Source organism: Achroia grisella, unplaced genomic scaffold (genome assembly GCF_030625045.1).
Source record: "Achroia grisella isolate CSIRO2021 unplaced genomic scaffold, CSIRO_AGI_Agris_v1 utg1920, whole genome shotgun sequence".
NCBI classification, from domain to species: Eukaryota; Metazoa; Arthropoda; class Insecta; order Lepidoptera; family Pyralidae; genus Achroia; species Achroia grisella.
Window position 1 is genome coordinate 1,282,425 of NW_026712695.1, and position 24,867 is coordinate 1,307,291.

The 24,867-nt window shown below is 32.0% G+C and overlaps 3 protein-coding genes across 4 annotated transcripts; 2 read left to right on the plus strand and 1 right to left on the minus strand.

Annotated features, from left to right (window-relative positions):
• The first annotated feature begins 10,863 nt into the window (after window positions 1–10,863).
• Window positions 10,864–18,419, plus strand: LOC131841809 (opsin, ultraviolet-sensitive-like). Its single transcript, XM_059190140.1, has 3 exons — window positions 10,864–11,366; window positions 17,101–17,231; window positions 17,380–18,419. The coding sequence occupies exons 1-3, from the start codon at window positions 10,864–10,866 to the stop codon at window positions 18,417–18,419; spliced, it is 1,674 nt and encodes a 557-aa protein (XP_059046123.1).
• LOC131841812 (uncharacterized) lies at window positions 15,525–16,606 on the minus strand. Its single transcript, XM_059190147.1, has 2 exons — window positions 16,338–16,606; window positions 15,525–15,855 (listed from the first exon to the last, which is right to left on the minus strand). Exons 1-2 carry the CDS (start codon window positions 16,501–16,503, stop codon window positions 15,629–15,631), a joined length of 393 nt encoding a protein of 130 aa, XP_059046130.1. The 5' UTR covers window positions 16,504–16,606; the 3' UTR covers window positions 15,525–15,628.
• A 2,026-nt stretch (window positions 18,420–20,445) lies between the features above and the next one.
• LOC131841811 (methionyl-tRNA formyltransferase, mitochondrial) lies at window positions 20,446–24,851 on the plus strand. Of its 2 annotated transcripts, none has more exons than XM_059190146.1 (5): window positions 20,446–20,745; window positions 21,079–21,282; window positions 22,952–23,049; window positions 23,254–23,421; window positions 24,031–24,851. In XM_059190146.1, exons 1-5 carry the CDS (start codon window positions 20,594–20,596, stop codon window positions 24,402–24,404), a joined length of 996 nt encoding a protein of 331 aa, XP_059046129.1. In that variant the 5' UTR covers window positions 20,446–20,593; the 3' UTR covers window positions 24,405–24,851. The 2 variants fall into 2 exon arrangements, with proteins under 2 accessions (XP_059046129.1, XP_059046128.1); XM_059190145.1 differs by having other exon boundaries at window positions 22,916–23,049; window positions 24,031–24,845.
• Window positions 24,852–24,867: the final 16 nt, after the last annotated feature.

Below are 24,867 nucleotides of genomic sequence, written 5' to 3' on the forward strand. Positions count from 1 at the left end.
TACGTACATGCCGTAGGGAGCATGTTGTTTGTAGATGTTTTCGGAACGGATTTAAGTTGAGTAACATGTTTCAGCTTTCCTGCTAATGCTCTTAATATTTAAAAGAGATATTAGTATCACGGATTATAGTCGAGCCAATACAGAATTAGCGTGACTTAATATCATGTTTAAATTCTAACGAAATAAGAGTTTTATAAGTTTAATATAATAATCTGTATATTTTTTTATGTTTTTTTCTTAAGGATGACAACGGAATGATGCACTTACTTACGCTAACGTTGTCGTGGTATCAGTGGTGAATGATTACATGAGCACGAGGTAAGGAAATTATTATGATGTTTTCCAGGAGAATCCGCGTGGAGGTGAACATTGCTTGCAATTGGATCAGTCCACATTACTAAAAACCCCCTTCTCTCTACTATCTGTGTATTTGACTGTGACACCATAGCCAATAATGTAAGTATGAAATAATATTTTTATTACGATACACATAAATATTATTATAACTTTACAGCTGTCTACATTTCTGAATTGCTTTTGGATTGCGGACGTAAACGCATCCATTAACCCGGCTGCAGGAGCAATAGAGTTCGCTTCTCTATTTCTGTTCACTGCAGTAAATCCTGTATCGCGCGTCCACGTCGCGGGGGTGGGCACTGCTCACTCTAATAGGACAGAATGAGTTGGTGGCTAAGTTGTGCAGGGACCTAGCTCTCTGAGGTATAACGCAGACCCCAGCCCAGGGATACGGGTGAAGACCTCAACGGTGGATCGAGCGGAAACAAAGTATGTTGGTACCGTCGATACGGCGGAAGAGGCAGCCACAGTGGCCTAGTATCTGGATCCTAATGGAGGGCAGCGGTATCCATTAGTACTGAGTTGAAACGCAAGGAAGTTAGATCCAGACCGGTTCATTATCAGATTTTTGCAGTCACTGAGCCTGTAGTACCGCGATTTAGAAAGCAACGGGAAACTACTACATTATGAAGTCCCACGAGAGTTTGAATGATGAGTATTAACCAAAGACTACCTATGCTGGACGATCCGTTTAGCAACCGGCGCTCTGAGCTTTCCGGGGCTCATAGTGTGAAATTGGCTACCGGCCATGGGAATGTAGGTGACCAGGCATTACATGCAGAACATACTACTGGGAAAAATATTCAGTTAAGGAAAAACATTCGCATAGGTACGTGGAATATACGAGGACTCCTTGACAAGGGTAAACTTCACATTCTGGACAAAGAACTCAAGAGATGCAATACCATTATAACTGGTTTAAGCGAGACTCATTGTAGAAATAGTGGACACTGTGAATTGGAAAATCATACCATCTATTTTTCAGGAGAAAATACAACTAGTTTCGCTGGAGTAGCTATTGTGATCCCCAAGCGTTGGAACCGATTGGTATTGGGTTATGAACCAGTGAGCAACAGAATTATCACTATGAAACTCAGTGCATCTCCTGTCCCTCTTAACATTATCCAGGTATACGCTCCTACAATCTCAGCACAGGATGACGAAATAGAAGATTTCTACAATAAGCTAGGATCTGTGATAACAAAAATACCACAAAGAGAGCTGCTCATTATCCTTGGTGATTTACAACGCAAAAATAGGTGACACAAAAATGGATGTAGGTCTGAGAAATATTGTAGGTTTATACGGCTATGGGCAAAGGAACGCGCGAGGTGAACGACTTCTCCAATTTGCAACGGAAAATGATTTTACTATCATGAATACTATATTTAAACAACACCCCAGAAGGCTGTATGTATGTATGTACATCTAGTATGGACATCTCCAGACGGAAGGTATAGAAATCAAATTGACTATATTTTGATAAGAACGAGATGGAGAAGTTCAATTACAAACGTTCACACTTTACCTGACGTTGACTGTCAATCTGATCATCAGTTTCTAGTATGTAACTTAAAACTTAAATTACGTAATCATTAGTAACCCAGAAAAGCTGCAAAGAGATTAGAAATAAGAGACCGTACTGCCTTCATTGACAAACTAATTGAGAATGATTATAAATGGCGGACAGAATCTGATAACAGCTCTGATAATAGCCCTAATACTCTCTGGATATTTGCTAGAGATTACATTATGGAATCTCTTCACTTATTACAACCTACAAAGTCTCAAGTCAAGCGCAAACAATGGATCTCAGAAGATACCTGGAATCTTATAGAGGAACGACGTTCTATCAAAGCGAAAGGGGCGTCAATCTATAACCTAAATTTACTAAATAGTCAGATACAAGCTTCATGCTGTCGAGATTATAACAACTATCTTAAAAATATCTGTATGGAATTGGAAAGAAATGCTGACCGCTATGAAACGAAAGATCTGTTCAAAAAAATTCGGTACATCACGCGTCAGTTTAAGCCAAGAACATGGGCTATTGAAAATTGTAACGGAGATACTGTATCTGAAATACAACAAATTCTGGGAGTGTGGAAAGATTACTGTGCGTCGCTTTTTTCTGAGAAAAGTATACAGAGTTCTACGATCACACCCACCAACACTACTGACTTACAATTAGAACCATCTATTTTAAGGGACGAAGTACGAGCTGCGATATATCATCTAAAGAGAAACAAGTCTGTAGGAATGGACAACATCCCCATTGAAATATTTCAGGCCATGGGTGAATATGGAGTGGACATACTATATACCTGTGGACATACATACTGCAATGGTATATGGATTTCTGAAAAATGGCCTCAAGATTGGTCACATTCAGTGTTCATCCCTCTTCATAAAAAAGGAACAACAAAGAAATGCAATAACTACAGGCTTATCGCGCTAGTTTCTCATGCCAGTAAAGTACTATTACACATCATAAACACCAGAATTCAAGCATTTATTTCTCGTGTAATATCGCCTGAACAAGTAGGATTTGTAAAGGCCGGGGAACTAGGGAGCAAATACTTATACTTCGACAAATAATCGAAAAGAGTAGAGAGTTTAACATTCCACTCTACGTTTGCTTCGTGGATTTCCGAAAAGCTTTCGATACAGTGATTTGGGAAAAATTATGGGACGTACTCATAGAATTGGGAACCCCATCACACCTGATTCGTCTAATTCGCCAATTTTATGTTGATGGCACTGCGAATGTTCGTATAGATGGCGTCAATTCGGATTGTTTTAAGACACTGACTGGGGTTAGGCAGGGCTGTGTCCTCTCACCATTATTGTTCAATGTTTATACAGAATACATCATGAGATTAGTATTGGACAAATGGGACAAAGGTGTATCAGTTGGGGGTCGACGAGTATCTAACTTACGCTATGCTGATGATACCACTCTCCTTACCCAGTCACAAGAAGACATGGAACAGTTTCTAGCACGCCTCGAGACTATAAGCATCTCCTTTGGACTGTAAATCAATAGAAGCAAGACAAAGATGATGATTGTGGACAGAGCTGGACAGAACAGACCTGATATATCAACAATTCGAAACTGTGAAGTTGTATCAAGTTATGTATATCTCGGTTCCACAATCACTAATACAGGCGGATGTGAGGATGAGATAAGAAGGAGATGCGCTATCACGAGAAAAGCCGTGACCAAGTTGCAGAAGATATGGAAAATATCACCAAGAACACTAAAATGCACTTAATGAAAACACTAGTTTTTCCAATTTTCCTTTATGGTGCAGAGACTTGGACAGTGAGGATGCAAGAACGCAGGAAAATTGATGCCCTCGAGATGTGGCGCTGACGGCGAATGTTGCGTATACCTTTGACTGCTCGTCGAACCAATGTTTCCATCCTTAACGAACTCAATATCAGGGAGAGATTATCGTCGACTGTGCAAATATGAATTCTTAAGTATTTTGGTCACATTAGCCGGAACGAACACTGTATGGAGCGGCTAATTATCCAAGGTTCGATTGAGGACAGACGTTCTTGGGGTCGATCACCAACGAGATGGACTGACATTATAAGAACGGCTACACAACAGTCCATGGTACAATGTTCTCGTGCAGCCAAAAACCGTACCAGGTGGAAGCAAATTGTAAGGAGCTCTTTCGCCAAGGACCACAACGATACCATATCACAAAATATACCATCATGAAAGCCACGACCACTCTGCCAAGAGTGAACGACTGAAGAAGAAGAAGAGACATTTCTGAAAAGTATCAAATATTAGCTAAATATGAGAGTAGCTACTATCCGGACTGATAAACAAGGAAGCGTGGTTCATCGTTTTAAGCTTATCGATCAATCCATCAACTTGTCTATTAATCAATCAATGTTATTTACATAATATGAGTGGAATTTTGTCCATAAGATACTGATCCGTAAGATACTTAGTTTGAATATATGGTTTCAATTGATCCGTATAGTTACGGATATATATGCTACACGATACTTATCATGTTAATTGTGCATGATTTTCGATTTAGAAATCTTCAATGTTTGAAGTCCTGTTCTTTTAAAAGCCTTAGTATTACATTAAGAATAGCGGTCTAATTCCTAGTAACATGGCAAAAGACATGAGTAAAAAATATAAAGAGTATAAGTGGGCATATATATATATTGAATACAGTATCTGATTATTATCAGGAAATATTTACTGTAAATTATTAGAAAGAAATAAAGGTTTCAGTAAATTGTCTACGCCCGTAAATATCTATGAGAAATAGCAACCTCTTTTAAGCACAGATTGGATTCAGTTACGAAGGACATTAAGATATAATTGGTCCGATCTACGCGACTGTTCAGATTCCCGTAGCGTCCAAATGAGTTTGCGGGACCGTAACAGCAAATTGTGAAATGGACTTAAAAGTCCAATCCTTGAGTCGCTAGGTACGGTACGCCGAGAATATTGTTTGAAGATATAATAAATTTCATGTAAATTGGAAGTACAAACAGATTCGCTGTTCGTATATATTTCAGAACTGTTTACAATAGTAGTTAAAGGATCAGGCTAACTTACATACATTGAATTGAGTACTCTGTTCATGGTTTACAAACACAAATATACACAATATATACGTACCTACACCTACACCGTAGCGTACTTTATTGCTGATACATATAATAATGATATTGTTACAATTCTTGAGACATTCCTGCACTAAAAACTACCTTACTTATTTTGATTAATAAATGTCATTTATTTATCTATATATCTCTATATCTTACTATGAATAAAATTGTTGCCTAAGTACTAAAAATATTGTTATATTTTCAGTGCTTAGGCAACAACTTTATAAATTCATAATTATGTATTAGAAATTACATGATAGTATAAAAACAGAAAACCTTAGCAAGTATTTAAGACATACATACCTAATAGATAATATTAGTATATTTTTGTTTATTTGAGAAATAAACAAAAAGACGTAGACGTAGACGTCTATTATACTATGAAAGTTTTCGAATTAACTGGGACATAGATGGTAAAAATTACATACCTATATTTTTAAACTTTCGTGTTTAATATACATTATTTATATTGTTTACCTGGTCTTAACAAGACTAATTTTATCTCAAATGAAAGTACTTACCTCTCTCGATGTTTCGACTAGGTTGCACTAATAATTTTATGGTAAATACCTTTATTTGCCATATAATTATTCGGGTTAAGACCCGGTTAACAAATAAATAAAGATTAAGTTATTCCATAACTTTTAAACATTGAAGTAACAGTTGTTTTTTAAAATAAAGTATAGCTCTTCATTACATTTTAGATTACTTTTCATTTATTATTGTTTTTGAATATGCATACTAAACTAATGTATAGTCAGTAACTGCAATTTTACGGAAATCCAATATCGCGGGTTTAAGTTGCGACTATTTTGAACAATTTAATAAACTTGGCTTCTTCACTCGGAGAGCTAATAATGCCATGTCTTAGATCGGTGCTTCGTGCCCTTCTCACTGAATGGATACTGTTTCACTAAATATTGCTTGGTTAAATCAAGGTGCATTATTAACCACCTGTTGTACGATCACGACCCTACTGTTATGTGTTTTTATTTATATTAACAATTAAAATTTAAGGATTCAAAAATTATTATGACATTTAAAACGTAATCGTATCTTTCCTGATACATATTTCACTATGTTTTACTACAAAAAATATATACACTATATGATATAAGCGAATAAATTTATAACTTATGTATTTCTTATAAGACTGTAGGTCTACTTACGTGTTTCTATTGTTGAGAAAAACAAATGATTAGTAACTTAGTTAAACATCACAACAATGCTCATTAAATAAAAACCCTGCTAATAATGCTCATAATTACACGGTTTACACAATTAAACATTGAAAGAGAAATGAAATAGATCACTCAAACAGGACAGAAACACAGTTTGACAAGTTTCACCTTCTGTAGCGCTTCTGTAGAGCAGGGCTCAGCGCTACAGAAGAAATAATTAAAGTATTCTCACAAAGGCTCAAAACGGAGATTCGTTTGGGGAATTCGTTTTGTTAAGCTTATACTATAATATTATAAGTTTGAATTATGATATGCCAAGTCATTGTAGAAATAAAATTCTGTGGAAGGATGTAAAGGACTCGAGAAGATTTTTATTATCAAATATAGCACTGTAGATCAGTGTAAGGTCGGTCGGTCGGTCCTTAGTAACATTCAAAACATAATACCTCAATACATTTATTATATTACAAAATATGAAATCACTGTAAGTAGTGGAAACGGGAGTAGGTAGTAAAAGTCAATAAGACTATTACTAGCTACTCCCGTTAGTAATGTAGGTACTCTATCCATTATGGTTACTTCCTATTGAATTCTTCAAGGGCTAACTGACTTCATCTTGATCCTTGATCATCATTCATCGACTTTCTTAGTATACAGTTACCGCAGGCAGGTCTAGGTATAATTTCACATACCTACACCCATTTTGAAAAATCCCTAGTGTACGTGTAGGTATCTATTAACTATTAACTAATTATTTCTCCATACTAACAATATTAAAACAATTCAAATTATTATTAATTAGTTTATAAGATTAGCAAAATAGAATGGAACGTTACGTGCTACAAATTGGGAATATTGACATAATCGGATCAAGTGGTTACCAATTGAAGGGATTAATTTATTATTAGTGCCGCCTGCCACAGATAATATAATTGATAATATGAATCATATCTATTATACAAAAGTAGTTAGTATAATTTTTGCTATCACTTATTTTATTTATATTTTTATCTACCTCTGAATTGGTTCTTAAGTAGGTATACATGTCAATAATTTCAGGATCAGACCCTAAATATAACTTTACAAAGTAATTATCGAAATAAGTCATACGAGACCAAAGTCGATTGGATACTTTTATTTTTAGTTCCTATGGGCACTTTCCAGCATCATTATAATTAAAATATTCCATCTCAGAAGGTATTTTATTACAGTCTTACCATATTATATTACTGTATTTTATAACCATTTATATAATATTAATAGATGCTTTCTAACGCATATAATTATCAAACACTAAAAAGTTTTATATCCCATCAATGAATAAATTTACTAATTGTATTTTTCTACAACTACTATCTACTATTATTTTACTACCTTTTCGTTTTTTTTTCTATACACATTTAATGTTTTTGACTGGTTAGCCATTTATTAAGCGAATTATTAATACTGTCAGAAAAAGTATATAGATTATAGATAGATATTTAAATAAAAGATTTTTTGTAGTCAAAATACATTACACCGTTTATGAATTTGGAGGACATAATTTACCTGTACATAAACAAGTCTATAAACGAGGGGTTATGAATAGCCACCCCATTTAAAATCCGACAAGCACTCTTCAGCGTGGAGCAATTATAGTAAAGTGCTCCTGAAAGATAATTTCTTTTGCAAGACGATGACTTTGCTTAGCATTATCCTATCCGGAGGGTGGTAATATTGAACATATTTAATGAGAGGAGAACGTTAAGAAGGAGTTTTTAAAAAAATAACTGTGTATTATGTTTTGTTTTCGTTTATTGTTTGTTTTGCATTACTAATACCAATTAACCTATTTTTAAGCTAGGAATCAAATAGGTCGGCGTGACATTCGTGATTTTTTTTCTTCACCTGTTCTAGCACAGTATTTTAGAATATTGCAATGTTTCAGATTTTTAATTTTCAATCGTAATAAGAAATTATAGGTGAAAGTATAGGTTATAACAAAATTATAATAAAGGCTAAAAACCTTACTAAAGAAATAATCGAAAATAGTTATAGTATAAAAAATGCTCTAGATTTCGTGTATGCCAATGGAATAATTCACCACTCCAAAGTCTTCCCTGATTACTTTAAAATAGAGTATTAACTCTTGATATAACTTCCATAAAGTATTTATAAAATTAACGTTTTATATTATATTGCTTTAACAATTTTATTGTACCTTATTATTTTATTAAATGTATAGCTTTTAATAACTGCTACAAGATTCTGCCTATTTTTTGTTTATCTTAGACTTATTAGTTCCTTTGTAAGAAAGGTCATTGATGACGAACACATTCTCTCAATTTCCCCTAAAAAGATACTAGTCAACAAAAAGAATGTCATTTTTTATATTAAACTTGCATAAGACCTGTCAACTTAACAAATTTTATTTAGTAAAGAATGTTTAAAGGATAATCAAATATTAACCCAGAACTGATATACCTAATCGGATGGGACGACCTTTGCGGAGAATTATGTATAAACATCGGTTTTCGTTTCCATATTCCCAGCGGTGCGACGCCGGACAACATTGTTTTTATGTTCTATTATTCTTGTTTATTTACATAGGTTTTGGTACAAAAGAATTTAGATTTACATTTAACTAAAGACAGATATATACTTATTTTAAAAATAATTCATTACTAACTATAATACTGATAAAAATAGCATCGAAATAAGAAACATGGTTGACTGGGAGAAATTTAGATGTTAACTCCGCCATGTGCACTTTATGTATTATGCACATTTGTATATACATAAGTGCATTTAATTTTAATACATAAATAAAATAAACAAAGTAAATAATTCATGACTTGTCATTGCAAGCAATGGAGTTACTAATAACCCCTCCCCTTATCATAATGATTTATGTGTTCCATTATTGTTTAATTATTCTGTCCATTTGTTACTTTTTCATGGCTGAACGAATTATGATCTGTCTTCATCTTCATTTTCATCCTAATAACATTTAATACGAAGACCGATTGTATCACCATGAAGGATGTATGCTGTATTTTATATCAATAGAAATAAACTTTATTCAAATCTTATAAGCATTTGAATAGTACATATCCTTTTATTCTATCTTTAATTCGGAACGCAGATTCATCAGTCATTCAGCATGAGATGCACAAACTTTAATTTCATATTTCACAATATGAAATTAAAGTTTGTGCATACAAAGGTGCAGGTAACAGTAAGGTCGCTAGTATTTAATATAGACTGTTACAATAGATCAATGTAGCAGTCTATGGTAGAAGAAAAGATACTTCTTTAAATAATAAAATATTTACGGTACATACCTACAGTACGATACCTATATAGTTAGATATATACTTACTAAGTATATCAAATGACACCAAAAATAAGTAGGTAGATTAAACAATCCGTTAGTTTTTTTATATGTTACGCCATATCTTCTAAACTGAACGAATTTTAATGACTTTTTCTTTTTACAATCGATAAGGTTTACTCTGATGTTGGTCACATATACTAATTTTATGATTCAGAAGGTATATTCAGTTTTTGTAGAACAGAGTTTACACTACTTTGTGGAACGAATACCTATTCATATTAAATAGACAAGAAAGTAGGTGAAGGAAACTGTTTCCAAAATAAACATTTAATATTTTATATTGTTTATTTGGATTTACAATTGATTTTTTAATTTATTTATAGAAACATTTCAACTTTGCGAATAGCTTGAGATAATAACGTGAATTTCTCGACCATACTTCATTTCTGTGGCCTCTGTTAGTCAAGTCTAATTAATATTTCATGTTAATACTTTTGTATCTGTAAAGGAATCTGAAAGATTTATTTCTGGAGAAAAAAATGGTATATACAATTTACAGAATTAGGTACTTACCAATCTTTTTATAATATTAAAATTTCCATTACAAGTATCTATACTTAAAAATATTCATGAATATTGTAAATAATTTGATACTTTTATTACTTAGCTAAGCTGTACTTATAACGATCATTATTTTGGTTATTTGAAAAAGCTTGAAATATCCTTCAAAGTATACTCATCATATCATATATGTAGATCATATCTGAGTGTAGTGCTAAAGTGTCTCTACACACCCTGTACCATATACGTCTATTTAATATCTTATATATTATGTATTTCATAATAGATGATAATAATAATACCTCGGCACATTTTACAAAACGTCATCTAGTCCCAAGTTAAGCAGAGCTTGTTGCATGGATTCAAATAAGTTATATAAAGAGGTACTTACATTTTTTTGTAAATACATAGGTACATAACACAAAGAAAACATTCAAACCGGTAATGTAAACAAAAATATTATAGAAATGTTTGTAGGGTACAATGCTAGGAATTGAATCCGCGATAATCGGAAGTATAGCGGTACGCTTAACCACTAGACCACTGAAGATCTACCAATCCATTTAATATGATCTATGAATCAATTTCATAGAATTATTATGATAAAATACATAGATTTTGTTAAAAGCCATTCTTTAATCAAGTTATATATTAGCCGCGAATCGGTCCCTAGGGTCGGTACCCATAATTCCTTATTCGTTGGGAACGCTGAACACGAAAGTATTATCATTATTTCATATAAAATTTCCCAAGATTTCGTACTGAAAAGACGTCTATCATTATACTTTTTTATAAGAAATGGACATTAAAATTTTGTTTTGTTTGTTATTACATGTCATGAACATCTTATGTGGCCAGAATTTAATGGCTCAAATTTCGACTTCGAATAAATTATGGGATATAAATTCCGACTATTTAAAACCATTTAATATATTACACCCAAGTACCGAATACTATGCGTTGAGTCATCGATTGAAAAGAGATAATGACATAAATATAATACTGGAACATCGAATAGCAATGGTGGATAAAATTAAAAACATTCCTGACGCTGGTAATATGAATGTAACGAATATGGACAAGCATGGATTAGTGATTGCTAATTTTAAACGAACTTGGCCGGTAGAGAAATGGGGAAAGTATGGATTTTTTTCAGACGATTTCCTAGATATGATTAATGAACATTGGTTACACTTTCCGCCACCTTCACAATCCTTACAGATGACATTGGGAAGTTTTTATCTGATATTCTCCACTTTTGGCTGTTGGGGAAATGTTATTGTTTTATTTATGTATTTCAAGTAAGTATTATTTTATATGTTTATTATTTAGAACATTCGAGAAGCTTAATAAATCTAAATAATTTAGTACACCTTACCCTATAATATATCATAGGTTATAGCTATTAAGTATATCGTGTATAATTCCTGATGAATACGATAACGCTTTTCTAGTTAATTCAAAATAGTATTGTAGTTAAATGTATTTGAATGTAATTGTTTATTATATATAAGTAGGGTAAAACGCGGATAGATGCCGCATTGGGAAAGGTGCCTCATTTTCAAAAAACCATACTTACGAAACTCGTGACTAAGTGTTAATAATATATGTAGAAGCCAAAGTGACCCCGCATCTTCATTATCCACGGACTGTTGTTCAATGAGGATGTATTTCACTTGTGCATGTAATCATCTTCGCCGCGGACTTCAGAAATACGTAAAAGATATAAAGGTTAATATTTGCCGTTGTGTAGCTTTAAAAATAGTAGGTATAAATTCTTTTATATTTTCTATTACGTCAATATATTGGCGCATTAAGTGTGCATCTAGATGTAAATGGTAGTTCTTTTAATTTTACTTTTTTTAAAAAATACTTGGACATCTGTCCCTATCACAATCCTTTGTGATTCTTATCTTACCTATCCTTAGTTGCCCTGAATTTTCGAGGTACAGGAGGATAGATGATCCTCAAAAACAGGGTTCCACAAAAAGCTAAATTCTGCATAATCTGTAATTGATAGGTAAAAAAAACAAATAGTAATTCAACATAAATAATTAAACTATTATAGTTACATAGAACTAAATAAAATAAAAAGTAATATTTAAAGAATTAGGAGGCAATTTCAAAAAGTGGCGCATCTATCCGAGTTTTACCCTAATTACTTATTTACTTTGTTATGACAATATTTATTAAGCAGATTTGTGTATTTATTCTAAGTATCTACTTTGAACAAATAAGGAGAAGGCAATCTACGAAAATAAATATTAAACGTTAAAGTACTATATATTTCGATATTCATACAATTTATGAGTACCTACATTACGTACGTACACATAATATTCATGATGGTATATAAAATTTACACAAAATTTTACAGTTTGCTGTCTAATTAATACATATTAATTGCAATTCAATATTAATATTTTACGATAGGTAGACTGTATAAAGTTTTGTGCGTTTTACTATGTAATATTATGTTATCTGTGATTTCACCTACTTCAGACGTCAAAGAATTTGCTTTGTAAACTGTGTTATATTTAGGCGCAGATTATGCAGTGAAATTAGAGGATACGAGACATAACTTTGTAGTCCTCTGGAACCAGGAGTGGTGACCAACCACATGATAACGTGTTGCCCGTAGTGCTGTTCATGTGGTATATAGGTGACAGTTGCCGCTTACTATCAGGTGGACCGTTAGCTTGTTTACCATTCCAATTAGATACATTAAAAAAATAGGCAACAATGTGAGATACATTGTTACAAGACTACAAATAAATTATCCTTACTAATATTATAAATGCGAAAGTAACTCTGTCTGTCTGTCTGTCTGTCTGTCTGTCTCGCTTTCACGCCAAAACTACTGAACTGATTTAAATGAAATTTGGTACCCATATAGTCTAGACGCCGAGGAAGAACATAGGCTACTTTTTAATGCGAAAAAAGGGTTGTAAGGGGTTGAAAATGGTAATGCAAGGTTATCTTTATGCGGTTGAATACACACTTATTATAATAATGGCTTAACTAAAAAATTTGATATTTTGGAAAGTCTACTTTATAATTGTGTTATTAAGTCTATTTTCAAAAATTTTTAATTTCTGAATTACACCAGTATTGTACTAGGTATGCGACTTATTAACGCTCATATGTCATAAATAAACATATATGTCATTTGTATAAGCAGCGCGCAGGCGATGTTGCGCGCGCAACTGATTATTGTCAATCCGTTGTCTCCTTATGAATTTAAATGAATAAACGTTTGCTCTGCAATTTTATTTTATAAATACATAAATATAATCCTGGTATAGCCTATATCTGATGACCCTGCTCTTGGACAAGAGCGTAAGAACATATTATTAATATTTTTGAAGAATAAAACAACATATAATATTAAAAATGTTGTCAATACGTATGAACAACATTTCCTTGGAAGAAACAACATCTACCGTTCCATCCGAGCTATTCAGGTTCGGAATACGCGTTTCTCCATTCTGGCCAGTAGAGTCAGAGATATGGTTCGCGCAAGTAGAGGGATAGTTTGCAATTTAGAATATCACATCTATTATTTTGATTTAACAAAATTTTATTATGTTATTGGCCAACTGGACCACCAATTTTCAAAAGAATTTAAAGAAATGTTTAAACTGTTTATTAAATATAAATAAATATGACATTTAAATTTGTAAATATCACATTGTCACCATTCAAGGGGTAAAACAAAATAGCAGATAAAAGTTTTTATGGAAATTCGTCATATTTGAAGCTAGAACGATGAAGCTTTTTTCTTACGCTTTTTTGGGTCAGTTTATTTAATAAATACCTTACTAATATTATGAAAGTGAAAGTGACTCTGTCTGTCTGTCTTAAAAGCCAAAACTTCTGAACTGATTTAAATGAAATTAAAAGTCTAGATCTTGAGATAGGACATAGGTTACTTTTTAATGCTAAAAAGGGTTATAAGAGACTGAAAGAAGAATTTTTTTAAAGTTTAAGCTAAAATCTTATTTTTTTGCGTATTGATTAAATATAATTAACGAAAATGGGTTGTAAGGGTCAAAAGGGGAGTTAAAATGTTGTATGCATGTATTGTCATTTTTTAAAGCTAGAAACTTGAAACCCATTTTTTAGGCTGTTGAGAAAATATCAGTACCTACCGCCACAGGACTCAGCCATAAATGGTTACATTATAGCGACATCTTATCATTGGTACATGATGACACTAATATAAGTAGCATTAAAAAAAACAAGAAAAAGGGTTATAAGGGGTTGAAAGGGGAGATGTAATGTATGTATGGTATGTATGGAAGTATCTTCATTTTAAAGATAGTAGTTTAAAACTTAGTTTTTGGCTGTTGATTGAATTGTATGGAATTATGTATGGAAATTCATTTTTGAAGCTAGAACGATGAAACTTTTTTATTGGGTTAGATTATTAATATATATATTTTATTATTTGCTCAAGGTCACTATTTTACGCGGACGAAGTCGCGGGTACAGCTAGTTGGTTATAATTATAATTAATATTATCAAAATCTTATACTTACATTATCAAAATCATACTTACATATATTAAAATTCTTTGTAGATATATTAGAGATTCTTATAGTAGATATTATCAATACTTGTAACCTTATAATTTCCCAATAGTTGATTACCTGCAGTGCTTTTATACGTATAATTAAGTACTAAGTTACTTTACTTACTAACTTTTTTGAGGGAATAAATACCTATCTAACCTTTGACCTACTTTCCAAAGTAACAAACAAACAAAAATATTTATTATCGAAAACAGGACGAGATGGATCGTTACAAAAGGCGGATAACAGAAGTGGAAATACAATGCAGCTATTTCTTTATTATTTTTTCACCTAGAGGTGGAAGGAACATTCTTTCAGTGCCTGATAAATACACCTTTATTTTGATGGTATCTCTATGGATTCGAACCTAGACTGAAGCCATCGTAATTTCGTTGCCCATTTGAATGGGATAGGATACCAATCGGAGGGATGATGTTAAGACAATAGATTAAAAGGTAGTCAACCGGACGTACCCCAGAGACAGGCGAGCACTGAAAACGTTTAGCTCTATATCTTGTCTCGACATCTAATTATGAAAGTATCATATCTTTGTGTTATACATATTTTAACTAAATGCCTAAACCTACAAAATAAAATAAATTTTTACATAACTTAATAATCTTTAATTAATTGAATCAATTATCAGCTTTGCAAACGTAGAAAATGGGCAAGTGGATATATAGGCGGGCGCAATGGACCAAACAAATTTCCCTTAGTTAAATTAGTCATTGCTCGGATACGTCACGGCGCGGTGTCAGCGCCCTTCGGGGTGTTGAATAAGAAAATAAAAGAATATTATTCGATATTAGGCATATTTTTATTTTCAATAAGGTAAAAATATATATTTATTGAGGATGTATACCTCTACATTATAAAAATATATAATTTAATTTATTTTTAGTCATATATTAATAACATTATACTTTCCCGTAAGCAAGAGTTTATAGACAATAATAAACACATATTTTAAGGATCGTGGAAGTAAGACATTATGACAATATAATTTTGAAAATATTTTCAATCCAGTCCCCTATAGCACCAGGAATTGTATTCCGTGCTTGTTCATTATCAAATTTCTTCGGCGGTGTGTTGGGAATCTCTACGTTACCAATATCTACCTTCCATCCAGTAGAATAGTCTTTATTTATCAATATGCATGCTAATAAACTTCCAATATATTTGGAACACTTTAGATAACTCTTTTTAGTTCCATCTTCTGTAAAAAAAACTTTTAAGGTATTACCCAAATACTTAGATCCGTTTTTAAGATATCCATTATTATTATTACTGATATTTATATAACTCTATTTGCACACAGTACTTTATAGTGATGAGCATAATTATTTAATTACTAGTTATAACCCCTGCATATCCCGTGTATATTTTGGTAAAAAGTAACCTATGTTATTTACTCTATATCTAGAGCATTTATCTAAGTCCTTTACTATTTTTTTGAATATTCCGCGCAGTAGTCTTTGTTTTAAAAAGTAAAAACATTCATTAATTATTAAAACTTTTGCATTTACAATGTTAATAGAATTTCCATAGTGTTCTACGGGAACTGCGATATATATATATATATATATCGCCGTCCCCGTATATGTGTATATGTGTATATAAGTATATGTATTTAAAGTGATAATTATAAGCAATTAAATAATTATGTCTAGTACCACCTATACGTAAGTAGGTACCTACCTGTGTTGTTATTTTTATTAGATTTACTTGCGCCTGAATCATTATCACCCGTGATTAATGAAATGGCCTGCTTATTCAATAAATATTCACTTAAATCTTCGTCTGCATTAAGTGTTACAACACAAATAGAAAAATACAACAAATATATTATTATTTTATTTTCCATTTTTAGTTCCAGTTAAGACCAAGAGGAAAGGTGCGCAATTAAATTACAACTAAATTATAATAATCAAAATACGTCGTTAAAAGACACCTGTGTCAATATATAAATACCAGTTAGGTATATTTAAATATTAAATAATTAGACTAGTGACGGCATAAGAAATTCAATATCAATTTAATATACATCTGTAGTTACGATAAAGTAAGTACCTGCCCACCTAAACCTTGAGCTCCAACATTGTAACTACACGATTACGTCCCTTTGTATTTAGAATTATAATTATCTTTTCATTTATCTGTTTTCTGCGTCATCGTGCATTGCTGAAGTTTATCCTCCTTTCCGTGATAACAATGATGGGATAATTAATGAAACTATGCTGTATCTATCTGATAGATTTTAGTTAGATCTTACTATACCTATGTTTTCCAAAGTTTTTTTTGTATTATTACTAGTGAATTGATACTTAATATGTGATTAACTAATAGGTACCTATAGTTGTTCTTGAAACATTATCCCCTGAATTTACCTTCCTTGATATTATTGTTTCTTAGTCTCATCGTAAGTTTCTACAACTTGGCTTTAATTTTTGTTATTTTACAGATGCCGATCACTACGCACACCCGGAAACATACTAGTAGCTAACCTCGCTCTCAGTGACTTTTTGATGCTTGCCAAAACTCCTATCTTCATATTCAATTCATTTAATCTTGGTCCAGCCTTGGGTAAATCGGGTAATTACAAAATCATAATTTATATATATAACTGATCCGTTTTTACACTACTTACTAGGAAATATGTTAATATATAACAATAAACGGCAGTATTTAGCTAGGAATATTACTTACACACACAATTAATACTTCCAAATTATTTTCCCAGGTTGTATAATTTATGGATTTGTCGGCGGCTTGACTGGAACCACCTCCATAGCAACATTGTCAGCCATCGCACTGGATCGCTACTGGGCCGTCGTCCGACCGCTAGAACCCCTCCGGGCCTTGACCGTGTTAAGAGCGCGGTTGATGGCTGTCAGCTCTTGGATCTATTCCGCAATATTTGCTTCGATACCTGTTTTCGACTTCGGATACGGACACTATGTTCCCGAAGGTTATCTAACAAGTTGCAGTTTCGACTACCTTACAGAGGAGCACTTACCACGTGTCTTTATATTTATATTCTTTTGTGCCGCCTGGGTTGCACCTCTCAGCCTGATATCATATTGTTACATTAGCATTTTTCATGTAGTTGCTAGTAACAGAAATATTGTTATGAAAAATCAAGAACAAAGGCTCTCTACAAGACACGTCAAAGAGCGAATTAAACGTAAAGTAGAAATTAAACTAGCTCTTTTAGTTATGGCTGTCATACTCTTATTTTTCATATCATGGACTCCATATGCCATAATAGCGCTTATAGGCATATTTGGAAGAAAAGATCTTATAACTCCATTAACTTCAATGATTCCCGCATTGTTCTGTAAATCTGCCGCTTGTATAAATCCATTCATTTATATAATAACACACCCGAATTTCCGTAAGGAATTTAAAAAACTAATTTACCGTAATAAATCGGGAGGTGGAGGGACGATAAAAACTAGAGACTACTCTACGGACACTACCAAAATTCATAGAATCAGCAAAGAGTCAATTGATGCCGACATTGAAATTATAGAGATGAAAGACATACCACTTAGAGGTCAAGAAATAACACAAATTAATAAAGATAGAGTGAAGACAATATCATCAAAAATATCAAAAAATGAACGAACACAATCAAATGTAAGTATGAAAAGCTTTGAACAAGACGTAGTCAGTCCACCGTCATGGTATCGTGAGCCACAATTTGTTAAGAGAATGAGTTTCCTAGGTCGATCAACTAAGAGTGTAGTAGTTTCTTTAAATACAGATCTTGATATTTAACATTATAAAAAACGTTATGAAAAAAAAGGTTGAATTAGTTAAGTAGAAACATATTGTACCTACAATATACATTCAGTATAAAATAATCGATTAAAAAAAAATGAAGTAAATACGAAACCATTCAAGTGGGAATCGTATTCAATAATACTGCCTATATAAGAAATCGAACCATTCATTGCTATGTAAACTTAACATAATTCAGCCGATTATTATGGAACTATAACCACTGTTAAATGATATTTTGATTAATCATATTTACCTATATAAAATCTAAAGTAATTCACGCAATTGAAAATTGAGTTGAAAAGTATGAAAAGTGAATGTCGTACCAAAAGGGTGGAAAAAGGCGCATCAAAACACAATCCCCTCGGGTCTACGGACCGCGGTCTCTCGAATCAAAGTTCCTAGGGTTCTAAAAACCGTGGACAAGATAGTACCTACTAAAGTTGTTACCTTATGCAGGTACCAAATTATAGTATTAGATACATGGATATTTAATACTAAATACAGTTGGATAAATAAATCATAGATATTTTTTGATTATTACAAATCACACACTATTAAAATTATTAACTTATGTAGGTCACAAATTATAGTATTCATCTTGTGTATTCAATAAAAATGTATACCTACCTATAATTAATTTAAGAAACTACAATGTAAAGCTTTTTTAGACAAAGGAAACCGTAGGGGTTTGATAGAGATAATAAGATGCCACCAATCCTAATAATTAATTTAATAGATACTATAAAACAAACAATTTATTACAATATTATCATTCATCATCAGATGATAGTTGGAAGTTGGCAGTCGATTTATTAGATTAAAATAGTCATTCTAGAAAACGTTTGTACTGTACAGAACTGTGTAGGTATTTATAATTTCTACGTTCTCCCGTAACAAAGTCTCGAGTTAACAAATGTTATGAATAAATATATATAACTATTCAAAAGTGCTTGTATTTCTTTATTGTGCACACACACATAGTAAATTAAATTATATAGAATAAATGTACAAGGGCGAGCTCATCTCTAAAGAGATTTCTTCCAGCAAACCTAGAAAATGTCATAGAATAGTGTTAAATAGAATAGTCATACATACATGTATGAAAAGAAAAGAAAAGTATTTATTTGAATAAAGAATATTTATCTTTCTATATCAATTATATAGTTGGTTACAGCATCTCCATATTATTGTTACATAGGATACAAATTGAAATCACATAGTGTCTAAGCTTTCTACATATTTTTTTGGTAATTAGTTATAAGTACTTCTGTTATTGTCTTATTGTACAGTTAAGATTGGAGGAATGCAGGAATGGATGCCACAGAAACACGAGCAAGAGCAAGAGGTTTCAGTGGCATGTTTAATGTAACTATATCGTGTAATATGTAATTTGCTAAATAAATAAACGAAATGTCCAAGTATAATCCGTATAGTATAATTTAATAGCCTTAGATATATGAAGGCATGGAATTCTTTCATTTACAACATTTCTCCTTTATTTGATGTCAGTTAAAAATCCAGAATAGACGGCGTACTTTTTTTTAAGTAAATTGATCACAGAATCTAAAACTATTGAATAGTGCCAAGCCATAAAAAAGAAAAAAACTACTGACAGCAAAGGCAAGTAAGTCAACCGAACGCCAATGATGCCATTATACTTCATACATCATACTTTGTTTAGAAATGTTGGGATCACAGATAACATAATATTACATAGTTGGGATAGACCTAATGAAAATTGAACTGAAGGCTGTTGCCTGTAATGTGTCTAAAGAGCTTTCAGAATTTTACACAACAATTGATCTGAGACGGGCTTGCACATATTCTACAAATACGACATAAACCTACAAAATAAACATAAGCAAACAGTAAATATAACTTGCAAATACGCCTCGTTCAAAAACCATTTGTATCACGGTTTCATACAAAAAATATTCGGATCCTAATGACGTTAGCCTAGACAAATATCACTGTCATATGTCAAGTTGTCATGCAATACAGACTACATTCAGAGAAACCAAACCGTTCAACGTTTCAATATATCACCTTATGAAATTTACATTATCTAATCATGAAATATATAACGAAGTTGCAATAATATTTAAAAATATAAACGAGTCTACTTCTAAAATAGCCATGATTAACTAATAATAAGTGTAAAAAGGAAAATGCTATATGAAATCAATAATCTCTCTCGAATAATCGGTAGAAAACAATATGAATACATGAGGAATTTTTACAGCAAACGTTCTTACAATGTGCTTTTTTTTGGCTCTGACAGTATAGCACTTAGTAGTTTGAGGAAAGTAAACGAATTCAGGTCAGTAATACAATGATTATAAATACTATTTATTGTAACTGTAGGTTCTTTACAAGGTAAGCAAAGAGAACCGATTTCTTTTATTCTTTCACGTAACTCTGTCTTCGTCTCTTTTGTAACTAACTCAAACTGGTAGCGGAATCATTAGATCTGATGATGATAATAGTTCTAAGTGATCTCATTCATCAGTCATATACATTGTAATTTGTGGGCATATTGTATGTAAAACATAATATTGTGCTAGTACTTATGCTAACACAAAAATGTTTTACATCTTAACATTATTATCATAGTTTCAGTTTTTACTGTAATTTAAATTCTGTCTTATTGCAGGAAAAATAGCCATAAAATTAAATGTTTAAACATTGTTACAAGTAACACTTCAAAAAATAGGACAGTAATTGAAAAATATGCTGCAAGTGAAAGATTACAAATATTAACATGGCCTCTTACAATTCAACCTGGAGAATATGATATTGGATTAATTGTTGCATTTGGTCATTTAATCAAACACTCAGTTCTACAACATTTCCCTATGTGAGTAACTGTCAAGTAGATTATTTAAAAATTTTGTAATTATATAGGCTTCTTAGAATCAAGAGTAGTAATTGTAATTGTACAATTGTCCATTATATTCCTTTCTATATATAAAGATATATAGAAGTGCTAAAAAATTTTCTGCATTTCCTTCATCATATTGTAGAGGGTAGATCGAAATATTTGTGGCCTAACACATAAATTCTTGAACTATTTTAATGTAATTGAAATAGTTCAAGAATTCCTCCTTCCTTGCTTACCCAATGGTTATTACTTCTATTCTCTACTAAATTCTATTGCAATAGCATTAAGCCTAAGTGCAGCATCTTTAAAGAATGGAGAAAATTGTGCCACATGCAGTCATCAAATACCTGTTTAAAAAAAACTAACTCCATAAAATATTCATGAAGATATGTCAACAACATTCGGAGAATCTGCTCCGTAGTATACAACTGTAAAAAAGTGGGTTGCAGAATTTAAAAGTGGACGAGAGAGTATTGAAGATAACCTGCTCGCTCCAGCTGGTCTATGATGTCTATGACTTATGACAAATCTGTGATCTGATATTAGCAGATCGGAGATTAACCATCAGGGAGATTGCAGACACTATTGGTGGACTACCACTACTTGCAAAAGGTGAAACTATAAACTCAGCTTATTACTGCACCCTTTTACATCATTTGCGTGAAACAATCAAAGAGAAAAGGCCAGAATTACTCTGCAAGAATTGTTGTTCCATCAGGATAATGCACGCGTTCAAACATCTGTTAAATCTATGGCTCAAAATCGTGATTGTGGCTTTGAATTACTGTTCCCCTGATTTGGCACCTTCAGACTTTCATTTAATCCCAAACCTAAAAAAAAACATTGGAGGTCAAAAATTTGTATCAAATGAGGAGGTCAAAGCTACTGTGGGTGCCTTTTTGAAGGCCTTAAAGAAACTTTTTTATGACTGACATACAGGCGTTGGAAACCAGATGGAAGAAGTGCATTGAGTTAAGTGGAGATTACATGGAAAAATAAAATTACTTTTGTTTTTTATTTTGTATTGTTTTCTTGCTGAGGCCGCGAACTTTTCAATCCACCCTCATTTACAAGACACAAATTTCTTTCACAAATTTTCTGTGTCTGTCACAAATTTCTTTGTTACTGTTATTAAAAAATATTCTTATTACTTAAATGCAAATATTCTGTTTTGTGTCTATTGGCCTTCAAAATGTCTGTTGCTACCTTGATCACAGTATGAATTGGTAGGTAATATAAGATCCAATGCCTAAGTATTCCAGTCATCTATGCTGCATAGTCCTGATAATATGATGATAGATGATGTGGCTACCTAAGTTACTGGAATAATAATAACAATATTGCCACAATAATAGTAATAATCTTTATTATTCTATTATACATTATATCCTTTATTTCTTACATTTAAATAACTTTTTTGCTACTGTATGTATTTCCTTTATAGCACTTGTCTTTCATCAATGGCTAGTATCATTTCTTATCCAAATGCAATTTTGGATTAAATTTTTTCCTATCCCTATGCACACTAATTATACCTATCTATCCCTGTGTGCACTAATTATATACATTGTAATTATGTACTATATTCTGCATCAGTATTATTTTATAGGGGAATGGTAAATGTACATCCAAGTTTATTACCAAGGTGGCGTGGAGCTGCACCTATCATTCACACATTATTACATGGTGACCAAATAACTGGAGTCACACTTATGAAAATCAAACCTGATGTATTTGATGTGGGTATGTTCACATCTCATTTTTAGTAATATTTTACTATATATGTTATAGTTTTGTAGAACAGTTTATTGGGTATACGTACATCCAAGTTTTGTATATTGTAATTAAAAATTAAGACCTAGTAGTACTAGTACCATTAATGTAGATATATTCAATAATAAAAGGAGATGGACAATGTTAGAATACTAAAGTGATTTGTATTTTCAGGTGAAATTATAAGTCAAAAAATAGTTCCAATTTCACAAGATATAAGGTTACCAGAATTAACTGAACAACTGTCAGAGATTGGTGCAGACATGTTAGTGCAATGCATAGAATCATTACCAGACAGTTTGACCCAGACTAAACCACAAAGTTCGGAGGGTGTTACATATGGTAATTAATTTGTTAAATATTAATCATCTGTGATTATGGTCACTAAAAGAACAATATATAATTTATGTTAAGTAGGTGGTATATGAAATATCATTGCATATAATTTCTAAAAGTATTTTTAAAGAGAAACAAAGACATATATATATTACTTAAAAAATAAAATACTAAAACCTATAGACATGAATAATTGTTACATTTATTCCAAAATATTGCAATGGATGAGAAAGAAAAAGAACTGATTTTTATTTTACAATGTATATACTAGCAGTAATGATGCTATAATTAAAATATGTCCTAATTAACGCCCTTAATAACTATGTGTGTACTTAAAATCCTTAATAACTATGTCGCACTTGTGTAGCGTGACATAGTTATTATTATTATTTACTGAATACTAAACCACACCTAAAACTGAATAGTTTCATAAATCTTATGTAATAGGCATAAACAATGTAGATATTGAAAACTTTATAAATATGTTTAGTTAAATAACGGTTTAGAAAATATTCCAACAATTTCTATAACTAATTGTCGTCGTAATCTCTTACAGACAGGCTACAAAAGAATGTATTGCAGGAATGCAATAAAGTATTTATTATTTCTTTTCAGCTAAAAAAATTAATAAAACTTTAAGTGAAGTAAGATGGACAGAAATGGATGCATTACAAGTGTATAATCTCTATCGAGCAATATATGGTTTATATCCATTAACTACAAAATTTAGAGATAAACAGATGAAATTGTTTAATGCTTTCATATACGATAACTATGTTGCAGACCCCAGCGTGCCAGTAGGAACACTTGAATTTTGCCAAAAATCAGAAGCCGTTAAGATATTATGTAGAGATAGAAAATATATACATTTCAAATCGCTCAGAATAGTAGGTAAAAGAGAAATATCAGCGTTAGATTTTTATAATGGTTATATAAAAAATGTCTCGGAAGATAAACGAAAATGTTCTGTCTTACAACGTACAAATTAATACAAATTTTGAAAGCAGTCATGCCTTTTATTCATTAGAAACAACCAATGCTTATCTTAGTGGTCGAGTTAAATACAATGATAAAATTTAGCACAAGCGCCATACTTTTTATGATTCTATTTATATCTCTTTAACATTAAGTACATTTGTTCTTTTATACGACTATCCAATGTTAATTTCAACACTTAAGTTGTTAACAATAATTATATGTTTATCAACATCATGGGGAAGAAGATTGTTAATAATGGGGATCAGGGGCCCCAGTGCTAGCAATTATCATGTCCAGTTAACGTCCACTACGGCTCTCCCTTAAAACCGTCGTGGTTTATTTCCAATTGGAATTCGACATGATGGGCAGCTGACTTGATTTCATGGTCATCCTATTATCCTCCACTATGCCCCGCTACCATAAACCGTTAACGCAGCCAGAGACATTAACCGCGCTTGCATAAAAATAAATATA